Source organism: Labeo rohita, chromosome 7 (genome assembly GCF_022985175.1).
Source record: "Labeo rohita strain BAU-BD-2019 chromosome 7, IGBB_LRoh.1.0, whole genome shotgun sequence".
Classification (NCBI taxonomy): Eukaryota; Metazoa; Chordata; class Actinopteri; order Cypriniformes; family Cyprinidae; genus Labeo; species Labeo rohita.
Genome location: NC_066875.1, coordinates 28,058,945 through 28,071,039, shown reverse-complemented (window position 1 = coordinate 28,071,039; position 12,095 = coordinate 28,058,945). Strand labels below are relative to the sequence as shown.

Here is a 12,095-nt window from a genome sequence, read left to right as displayed (position 1 = left end):
TCTTTGTACTCAGTAAATAAATACATAATTAGCTCTTTCTGTTTTGTTATCAAGAGAAAAATAGTTATCATAAAAAATGATGCTGTCTCAGAAGCCTGTTCAATTTTGGTGCCCACATGCACAAATGCTGCCTGCGAAGTCATTGCCCGATAGGCCAGTGAGGCAACAAGTCAACTGCCTAAGCTTTTGAACACAGGGACAGGGTTTCTCACAATGGTAAATGGACTCTATGCATAGTTTTCTGAGCCTGCACTGATGCTGACTATACCGCATACTTCTATCTGACAGTCTATGTGACATTACGTCATCAAAATGTGAACTCAGACTGCAAAGGCTCATGCTGCCCTGGAACAGGGCTGAGGAACAGCACAGGAAGTGAAACCAAGTGACCACAGTAAAGTGACAAAGTAGATTTCTAATTTTATTATTTTTAATTTTGTACACACGCATTCTGAAACATATCCACTCTCTCAGTGACATTTGGAATGATTTCTTTAAAAATAAGGAGCGGTTTATGTAGACGATCAGCTTACTGTATATACTAGGAGTTGCTGTCACCTAGTGGAGGTTTTTAGTATGAAAGTATTTATTAGCAGACTGCTAATCAGCAGTTTTTCTTCTGTGTCTCCTGATAATTCACGAGAGTGTACAAACTCTTCTAACAAGTGTTCATGCACTCAAACATAAAAGGGACAACAAATACTAGTTAAAATTCAAAGGATTGTTTTAATTGCAAAAAAAGCTAACTTTGCTGTGTTAACAAAATCATAATTGCAACTTGCATTGCTAAATAAATACCACTGCAGTGGGATAATTTGGAGCCAAGCCCTCTGGTGCATGCTACTGTGGGCGTGTTGTGTTGCCTGTTTGCTCACAAATTGGCCTATTTTCAGTGGATGCAACAGAGTATTAGTCTGAACAAGCAGCAGGGACAGAACGCTAACTCAGCAACATCTCCCCTCAATGGGAATGCAAATAAAAACAAGATGCAAAGCAAAACCTTTGATTACAATTCACTTTCTGTACCAACATCCCTGAGCAGAAAAGAAAAAAGGAAATATAAAAGAAAATAAATAAGAAAAAGAAAACTTTGTACTTGTATAAGAATCTTATTTGTAAAATACTAATTAAACAAACAAACAAACAAAAAAAAAAAGAAAGCACATGATTTCCAATGTAATCAGAAAATATATTTTCAAATTAGATATAACCATATAATATGTTTTATTACATAAAATTAAGTTGGGACTACAAGCTTCATGTCTAAAAGCTGAAGGGTGTAGAGTAATACACTTTTTAGCTGCGTCAGAATAATAAGTGTTTTAGAATGTCTATATATGTTAACACTCAGTAAACACTGACCTGAAAGCCTTTAAATAAACCATTGAAATACTTGGTGGTGTACACAGAAAACTGCTGACAGAGCACATGGTTGCGCACAAAAAAACTTCCGCCCAAGCTAAAGGCATGTGTTCAAATGTCATGGCAGGATATGAACCTTATGGCTGCATGCTGTCAGTCATCTTTCTTATCAGAGGTACTGTCCTCATGGTGGTTATTATGAGAAGCAATACAACAGTTAGACAAACTGGCTTCAAAATCTAAATCCTCCCCCTGGAGACCCTGGTAACGCTGTAGCTCAATGTAGGTGGTGAAGAGTTTGGCGTACTCCGGGTGGGTGAGAGCGAAGGAACGAAACTCATCTGAGAGACAAATGGAAACAGGAAGGTTACTACAGATTAAGTTACTCAAAAGAGAGCAAACTAATCAAGAAAAGCACTTATGCTGTGCTAAATAGCATATTTATATTAGACATTGTGTGAAAACATACCTGATTTAAAGGGATAGTTCACCCAAAAATCTAAATTCTGTCATTAATTAGTAATCCTCATGTTGTTCCAAACCCGTAAGACCTTCGTTCATCTTCTGAACACAAATTAAGATATTTCTGATGAAATCAGAAAGCTTTCTGACCCTGCACAGACAGCAATGCAACTACCACATTCAAGGCCGATGTGTCAGTTGCATTGCTGTCTAAGCAGAAAGTTCTGATTTCATCAGAAATATCTTAATTTGTGTTTGAAAAAGATGAACAAAGGTCTTGAGGCGAGTAATTAATTACAGAATTTTCATTTTTGGGTGTACTATCACTTTAATTTGGAACACTATATCCAATATATACAGTAGATTGCCTAAAATAAACTCACACTTCATGAAAACTTCCTGCAAGTAATATAAAAGACCAGTCAGCATCATGATTCATGACAACTCATAGATTAGACAAACAACCACAAGCCTTCACTCGTAAATGTTCATGATTCTACAAACGAATATTTTCCAAGGCGTTTACATACACAGTATAGAAATCACGTTGTGCTAACCATTATGCTTTTATGGACAGAAAAAGCCTCAGGCCTCTGGGTGATGCTCTTTTAATACCTTAAATTATTGTGGAAACTTTTGTTGGACTTGTAAACATTTTTTAAAAAAACAAGAGTAAGAAATCTGTTAGTTCTTGCCTGTTGATTGGATGCAACAGATAACCCAAAGTCAAGGTTCAAATCAAACAAGTTAAATCATGACACAAAATGACCTGTATTAAGGAATTTGGGCTGTGATACTCCCTATATTGTCAAGTTAAATCCATGTTTTAAATGCAGCTTCACAGGAAAATATTACTGTAATATCTGTAACGTCCTACACTTTGTAAAGTCCTCACTGAGCAGTTGTATTAAAAATTATGCCTAAATATATTTTCAAATCAATAAGATCAAGTTTAGTAAAAATTATGATGTTAATTTAATGCAATTCAGCTATGAGTAATTAACTTAAAGGATTAGTTCACTTCTAGAACAAAATATTACAGATAATGTACTCACCCCCTTGTCATCCAAGATGTCTATGTCTTTCTTTCTTCAGTCGTAAAGAATTTTTTTTTTTTTTTTTTGAGAAAAACATTTCAGGAATTTTCTCCACTTCTATGGACTTCTATGGTGCCGACGAGTTTGAACTTCCAAAATGCAGTTTAAATGCAGCTTCAAAGGGCTCTAAACAATCCCAGCCAAGGAAGAAGGGTCTTATCTAGTGAAACAATTGGTTTAATTACAATTTATATACTTTTTAACCACAAATGCTCATCTTGTCTAGCTCTGCAATGCACATGCATACTCTGTGCACTCTGGTTCATGACAGTTAGGGCATGTCAAAAAACTCCCATATCATTTCCTACAACACTGTTTTACCTTTTTTTTTGTAAAGGAAGTTTGACTTTTTTTGCACGTTCACTTTGTAAACACTTTGTTGGTACTTATGCAGTAATGTAGGATGATTTTGAAGTTGGAGGAGAAAATGAGATGGGAGTTTTTCGACATAACCTAACTGTCTTGAATTGGAGTGCACAGAGTATGCATCCGCATCACAGAGCTAGAGCAGATGAGCATTTGCGGTTAAAAAGTATATAAACGATTGCTTCGCTAGATAAGACCCATCTTCATCATCTGGGATCGTTTAGAGTCCTTTCAAGCTGCATTTTGGAAGTTCAAACTCGTGGGCACCATAATTTCATTACGACTGAAGAAAAAAAGACATGAACATCTTGGATGTGAGTAAATTATCCGTATATTTTTGTTCTGGAAGTGAACTAATCCTTCAAAAAAAAACATGTGCAGTTCGGTGCAGCCTCACAAGCAAAAATGTGGTTTCACAACTTTCAAAAAAAAAAAGAAAAAAAAAGCCAAACTTGACAACCACTGCTACAGTTCCTGTGAATTTTGTGTCTATGTACAAATATTAAAAAACAAACCAAATATCAAAAAAAGGTCATTATCATACCAGGCCACAGCACACTTGGTTATTATAGTAGCAGTTATAATAGTATGGTATTTGTTTGCTAACTTTCATGGTTGAAAAAAGTATTTTCAAAATGATTGCAAGTATTCTCTGAATGAACAGCTGGCATACATACCATAAGTTATGTGTCCTGATCCATCTGCATCGATTTCTTTGAAGAGGCTGTTGACATCAAGATCACATACTCCAAGAGCAGAACGTAGCAAACCGCTAAACTCCTCTTGTGTGATACAGTTGTCCTCATCAATGTCGAACAGCTGTGGAAAGAATTCACAGACACAGTTAAACATTCATCTCATATTTTATATATATACACATTAAATTTTGTCTGACAATTAATTACACAGTTGTAGCCCCACATAGTAATGTTCTACTATTGACTTGTTTCTTTTTGTCAAGTTCGAAATTAGTTTTTGTAAACCGCCTTGAGGTGTTAACAACCACTGACGCTTCAGTGCCTACATGGTTTACCTTCGCAACCACACCACGCAATATCTTCTTTAAATCTTTATTGGATTAAATCTTCTTTTAATTTTTGCACAATCACATTCTGAGAACTCAATTTTTTCACAATAACAAAGATTGATATCTGCGATATCATCACCTTAAAAGCAGTCTGAATGACTTCCTCATTATTAGCTGGGTGGCACAGAACTGTGACACCAATGACATACTCTCTGAAATCGATGGTGCCATCGCCATCCTATAAAGAGAAAACATATGCTTCAAACAGGTCACAGTTTGAATAAAATATAATGCCGTTTGATACATTCAGTACCACTGTTTTTAAAGTACAAAGACTGAAAATAAAGCAGATTTTAAAACGGATATCTGAGAGTATCTTATACATTAATCTTATTTTCTGGATCAAAGTAGTGCTCTTTTCCAATGTGGTTAGTTATGGACACACTCACCCTGTCAAACAGAGTGAAGAGCTCCTGTAGAGCTGGGCTGACAGGTATTTTGAGAAAGCTGGCAAACTCGTCAATCGTGATCCTGCCTCCTTTGCAAGAACAGGCTATGTTGGCAAAACTCTCCAATTCCTTCTTCACATTGTCCCATTTCAATCTGAATTTACAACAGAAACAGAGATTTTAAGCTTAAACTACAATAAGCTTATAGGGACAAATTTACCCCAAAATTTAAATTCTGTCATTAATTACTCAGCCTCATATCATTCCAAACCCGTGAGACCTTCATTCATCTTCAGAATACAAATTAAGATATTTTTGATGAAATCTGAGAGCTTTCTGACCCTGCATAGACAGCAATGCAACTACCACGTTCAAGGCCCAGAAAGGTAGTAAGGGCATTGATAAAATAGTGCATGTGACATCAGTGGTTCAATCTTAATTTTATGAAGCTATGAGAATAATAACTTGTGTTTCAAAAATGAACCAAGACTTGGAATGACATTAGGGTGAGTAATTAATGACAGAATTTTCATTTTTTTGCTGAGCTATCCCTTTAAATAATGTGTTATGTGGGCTACCAGTCTCAAAATCTTTTACTAATACCAAGGATATGTATTTTTATCATTTAAACAGTCATACTCCAGTTTCCTGCTGATCTTGGTAAACTCCACAAGACCTGCCTCCATAGGCAGGGTCAGTTCTCCAGCTGCAATCATCAGACGACAATCCTCGTAAGTGTGGTCTGTAACCGGCAGGCCCAAAGACCTAGTTACAGAGAGAGAAGTTGTGATACAATTATTGACACTGAAATAGTCTATTGTGCGCACATTATAAATATCCATTAAATATAATATGTGACCCTGGATCACAAAACCAGTCATAAGGGTTTATACATGAAACCTGAAAGCTGAATAAATAAGCTGTCCATTGATATATGGTTTGTTTGGATAGGACAATACTTGGTACTATTTGAAAATCTGGAATCTGAGGGTGCAAAAAAAATCGAAATATTTAAAAATTGCCCTTAAAGTTGTCCAAATAAAGTTCTTAACAATGTATATTACTAATCAAAAATTATGTTTTCATATATTTACAGTAGGAGTTTTACAAAATATCTTCATGGAACATGATCTTTACTTAATTTCCCAGTGATTTTTGCCATAAAAGAAAAATCAATCATTTTGACCCATACAATGTATTTTTGGCTATTGCTACAAATATACCCCAGCGACCTAAGACTGGTTTTGTGGTCCAGGGTCACATATCATAATGACATGGCAGAATAAATAGCAACAAGTCCTGCTTACTCAGCCATCACAGCTCTCACTGACTGAGCAAACTTGATAGGACACTTTTTCTCCATCTCAGTAGGAACATGAGGGGGCAGAAACTAAAACACAATACATATACAGGTTAATATATGTTTCAACTTATTGGAGATAAGCTACAGCATACATCATGTGAGATTAAGTTTGTCATTCTTTTCAGCTTTTTTTCTGACATGTATCTTTATCAAAGGTACAGAAATCAGAGCATATTATCATGAAATAGTACACAATGTTTCTTACATACCTCAACCTCCACTGTAGTATAGAGCTGACAGAGTGTGAGCAGCAGTAGTCTGGCCCTAAAACAGGAACTGGTGGTGAGGTTCCAAACCAACAGCATTTCAGGAAGCATTGCTCTCTTTATATGCATGACTGTGCAACTGCATTTCTTGTGTAACATACTACAAAAGGGTCTCAAGACCAAGCTTATCTTACAAAGCGATCTGCAACACTACACATACAGAGATGTCTCAGTGTGAAAGGAGGAAGATGAGAATTTAGTCAGACAGCATGCTGTTGTCCTTTTTTATCTGAATATAAAATTTAGCTCTACATGTTTTATCTTAAATGCCACTAAACCAATGAAACATCTATGTGGGCTCATCAAAGAGTGTTCGTTGCAACATCATATTCAATCCTGGAGTGTGGCTTTTTGCTGTGACACTGATTGGAAAAGCCCTAACTGTGAAAGCATTTCATCAGTTGTGTATATACTTTAGGCTTTGATTATGTTTATTATTACTTACGATTCTGGGCCCTGCCACGTCCATGTGACTGTGTCCTGTAAGTATTAAAAAGACAAACATTTGTAAGAATGAAAGAAATTAGCTATTCTTGCAAGAGCTGCAGATTATATAAGAGTTCAACTGACTGACTTGCAAAGTCTTTAGTTTGCTTTGACCTGTGCTTTAGTTTGCTAATTTTATGGTCTACAATAGCACTCTCTACTTGGCTATTTATACATATGTTTACAATTGTGTTACTCCACTTTGTTTGCGTTTGCCAGCAAAAAGGCATCATAGCAAAAGTATAGGGGTTCTGTTAAATTCATACTGACCAACTTATTTGGATATTTGACCAGAACAGGCTGTACTGGGACTCCTGGGACAAAGGCACCTATGGAGGTAAAGAAAATAGCACATAAGCATCTTTCATTCATTTTCTTTGTTCTTTTTGACTTTGTAGCTACTGCTCACAGACCCATCTGTTTTCTTTATGAAGTCATATGCTACAGAATGCAGTTAAATCCCTGTCTGACACCTCATTGATCACACCATGCCCTACATATTTGACTGGTTCTCAAGTGGACAATCGATGATTAGCCATGAAGCAAACACTGTCCTAATGATATGACCTGAATGTAGAAAATAATCTATAGGTCTTATATAATACAACAATAAATATCACTCTGACCTAGTAAATTATTGAAGCCTACTGCAAACAGACTTTTGTGAAATATATTTAAATAAATGTCACAGACTCATAAGGATAAAGTCTGATTGGTGTGGATAATACCTATTCATACACACAACACTCTCTCTCTTTCATGTGCTGCAGGTTTTGCTGGTTTCAGCAGTCCTCATTTTACTTTCTTTAGTATGTCAAAACAAACTGTAGGCTTTGTAAACCCCTAATACCACGATAGTTTATCTTGTATATATTTGCATACGAAAATGTGTTATCTGATAACAGATAACAAAATTTTCATATGGCGCCGTTCATACACACCCTTCATTATCTACTGAATTACAGGCTTTTGCTGCAACACACTAAATATGTAACTTCACTGCATCTGTAACATCTCAACCAGATCTTAACAGCATTATTATAGTGTCCATATTATAATTAACCTTTCTATATAACAAACAAACAAAAATAAAATCTGCTAACCTTGTTTAAAAGTAATGAGACATGATCTGTTCGTACATGTTCCTTCAGGAAAAATCAGCACCTAAAATAAATAAATAAATAACAACAGTGATATTTTCAGTGGTATCATAGCTTTAATGGTGATTTAAGTTCACTCACAAATCACACTTCATAATAAAACAGTAAAACTAATTAAACATCCAGAATGTTGACACAAAGCATTGTTTAGGAACCGGACATCCTTTATTCTAGCTGGGGAAGTACAGGTCTAAGAGTAATTTCCTGCTTTCAAAAGTTGGGAGTTGGAATGCACTTAGCTTGTTTGTTTTACGTTGTGAAATTGTGAAAAGGTATATTTATTTAACCTTTTTTAAACATGGTTTCATTTTTGACCATTTTAAAGTCACATATAATTTTTTTTTAATAAAAATAAAATAAAATAAAATATTGGAGACAACCTATATATATGGCAAAATATATGGACAACCTTTCATGCATAATGTAATCAAGCAAATTTGTGGTGTATATAGTGGAGGTATATTTATTTAATTTTTTTTTAAAAAAACATGGTTTTATTTTTGACCATTTTAAAGTCACATAAGAAATAAAATAAAAAATAAATAAATTAAAAAAATAAATAAATTAAAATTTGGAATGAGACAGCATAACCTTACATGCATAATGTAATCAAGCAAATGTGTGCTGTTGAGACCTTTAGGATGCTACAAGTGGAGACACTTACCTGTGGCCAGTGTCCGCCTGACTTTGCTCTCCGCTCAATCTCAAGGATGGTGTTTCTACGGGAGTCTGGATCTTTCCGCGAAACAAGCACGGGCTGCACACAGCGCAAAAACCCTGGGGAACATAATATCATTTTACCCATTTAAGAATAAGTGAATGCTAAGTAATGATAATAGTCATAATAACACAACATCAAAAATGGATATTTCACTTTTTTTTTCTTTCTTTTTTTTTTGTCTGCCCTGGTTTCATTCTGCTTTGTTTGTTGTTATCAGTTTGTTGAAATCAAACTGATAAACAAAGCATACATATTCAAAAACTACTGGAACACATTATGAAATCACTTGGTAGTAGACTTTGTTTTTGTGTAGACTGATATTGATGCAAATATCCATACTGCCAAAGATTGGTGCTTCCAGGGACTCCGAACGGGATACAGTTGAGGGAAGACCAGCTTCAATACAGGCAATGGCGTCAAAGAAGGAAGAGTGGGGGGGCCACAGCTAGAATGGGGGCCTCTAGACTGCTGGCCTGCTTCCCCTTCACCACCACCCTGAAGCCCATGCCGAAGAAATACAACCGGCCTAGAAAGGTCATGACTCTTTTGTGCATGAAGCTGCCCACAAACACACAAAACATGACGAATCATACTGGGCAATGACATCAGTTAGTCCAACATAATGAAAGATGCACACATATACTCAAAAGGCTCGCTGTAATGGCTTCTCATAGGGTATCAGATCAGCATGTTGTTGCATCAGTTAAGAGAATAACCACATCCCTCCAACATCTGTGCTATTTCCTACGCTAGGACTTAATTAATCTGATCAGTGTGGTCAGTCTGAGAAGAAACGAGATACAGCAAAATGAGCTGTTTTGCGAGAAACCATGTGGCCTGTTTGACAGAAAGCATGAATTAAACTGAACGGAACTGCTCTGTAATGCAGCAAATATGAGTAATGGCTGATACGCAAACCACAAATTTTACATCGCCAACTCTCACATCTATTATTAACACAGAGAAAACAAACACGTATAAAAGTGACAAATGACTATCAGCTTATGTTTAACAAATCTTTTTTAGCATGGAGCAAAAGGTACAAATGAGGAACTAAGACAAAATCAGAAGAGGCAACACTGTCTGTAAGGTTTAATGTGCTAGCTGTCAAGTTAGTTAGTAGGCCACGAGAGATAGTAGCTTAAAATAAAGTGCACCTAAAAAGGTGTATTTTAGTCTTGTAATGAAATGTAAGAGGTGGCGCGTATCTGTGTGTGACATGAGTGAACTGGGTTCTATTTTCCATTTACCTTCTCCAGCCAGTCATGGGCTCCACTGCTCCTTTCAGAGGCTGTCTGAATGTTATCATGACCGAAACCGGCCACATGACCATGAGAACGAGAAGCAAGAAAACGCCACGGAGTGGCACAAGGATGATTCCTTGAAGAAAACACTAGACACAGACACATAAGAAAAAAAAACGACACACATATATGTCAAATATACCTTTTAAGAGACAGACTGTTATATAACTGGTTTGAAGAGAAAAAATAATTACGTATAAAACAAATTATAACTACCTTCAAGTGTAACATAAGAATAACTACAAAAAAATGTAGCAGCATAAAACAACAGAGACCTGTCTAACATGCAAATAACCCAGCACAACTTCCATCCATGGCTGCAGGATGACTTACAAGTATTATGGGGATACCTAATGCAGTCGAGACCTGCTTGGAACTATTTGAGCCATGCCTTTCCCTGAAAATAATCTTAAAAAATTGTCAGCCAATCAAATTCAAGTATTCAACTGCCATGTAGTATAAATAAAAAAACAAAAAACAAAAAAAAAACAAAAACACTAATCTAAAATAAAATCCTAAATATAAATAAATAAATACAACTGTATGCTTTTATTGAAGAACATACACTTTTAAAAATCCTAAAAATAAATAAAAAGAAAATAAATTAATTAATAAATACATTTCTATGCTTTTACTGAGGAACATGAATCACATGAGAAACACTGACCTGTAAACTATCTAGTTTTAAATACATAGTGTCAGAGATCTTGACCGTGTTTTCACAATTAAAACCATACAATAATGCCCTATTGGATACTGTAGTAAAAAAACATCTTATTAACCAATTTTAAAACAAATATTTCTAACCAGAATATGTATAACATTCTCTCTACCACATGTCGTGAACTGCGTTCTCTGTTTTTCTCTTATTACAAAATGGTAAAACTGTAACATCAAAGTAACAACATCATTCTGCAATCAATTTCTACATTTTGTTGACAGGATTTGCTAGTTTTGTTTCCTATTCAACCATGCTCCCCAAGTTATTGTAAAAATGTTCAAGACTAACGGAGGAAGTAAAATAGATCAGGCAATAAGCAGATTAGAGGGAATCGTTAGGCAAATCAAATTTAATGTGGATAAACGTATACGATAAAGAACTGAATGACTTAAGTGAAGAATAGTATTGACAGGCATGTCATAAATTGAGAGCAGGACTCACTTTGATTTTATCGGCTTTGGTTAACGTAAGGTCGTGCACAAATGGGTTGATGACGGCGGGCAGCAGGAGGGAATGCTGTCTGGGCAGCGCGAATACTCTCTGCAGAGGCATCTTCACTCATCACAGGCAGCGTCTTCGTGTGTCCAAACCCCTGTCAACGAAGCGCTTCCTCTTTACATACCACAAGCACCACCTCACACATGACTCTAGTTCTAGCGGTCTGCGGATGTGTTTCACAATCAAGTGAGCTACCTAACTAGATCATAGGCGTGTGCTGCAACTTTGGGCATCCCAGGAGGATGTCAGGAGGCAAAGACGAGTTTGTGTGCGTGCACTGGCTGACTCGAAATGCGCTTATTATGTTCTATAACGTTATGTAGCTAGGCAGCTCAGTTGGTTTTGAGACAAAGCCTATGTGTTTACACTCCACCTCTTGCGGACGTAATCCTATTAGCCCTTAGTTGCCACTCCGAGCTAAAGGTGTCCTCGGTCTTATTCTCTACAGGTTTACAGCTTATGCGAGTGGCGTCGCAGGCCATTATGAAATCTTACTTATGCGTTATTGTGTAATGAAGGCTGGGAAACATTTGCTTGCCCCGAGAATGAATCACTCATTTGAGTCTATTCTGAACAAACGGGTTCGGACAGGCACTCAGCCCCAAGTAACGTGATGTTTAAGAACATAAAGGAAGTAAAATGCAAATTAAAACAGCATGTTTTCATTTCTGTAGTGCGGTTTCATTTTCAAACCACAAAAAGTGCAATATATTTTTTTAACATAAATAATTGTGAGGGGTATTAAATCAGCCTACATGATACATACTGAGAGCTCGTTTTTTTATACAATAACCACTAGATGGCGCTGTTTGT

At 36.1% G+C, this 12,095-nt stretch overlaps 1 protein-coding gene across 1 annotated transcript; it reads right to left on the bottom strand.

Annotated features, from left to right (window-relative positions):
* Positions 1-408: 408 nt before the first annotated feature.
* On the bottom strand, positions 409-11,573 carry lpcat2 (lysophosphatidylcholine acyltransferase 2). Its single transcript, XM_051116134.1, is given in 15 exon segments — positions 409-1,703; positions 3,965-4,106; positions 4,454-4,552; positions 4,764-4,917; positions 5,403-5,528; positions 6,071-6,153; positions 6,336-6,390; positions 6,838-6,872; positions 7,149-7,207; positions 7,982-8,042; positions 8,703-8,815; positions 9,099-9,195; positions 9,197-9,317; positions 10,010-10,152; positions 11,226-11,573. Coding segments are annotated over 15 exon segments (1,587 nt in total). The 5' UTR covers positions 11,337-11,573; the 3' UTR covers positions 409-1,515.
* Positions 11,574-12,095: the final 522 nt, after the last annotated feature.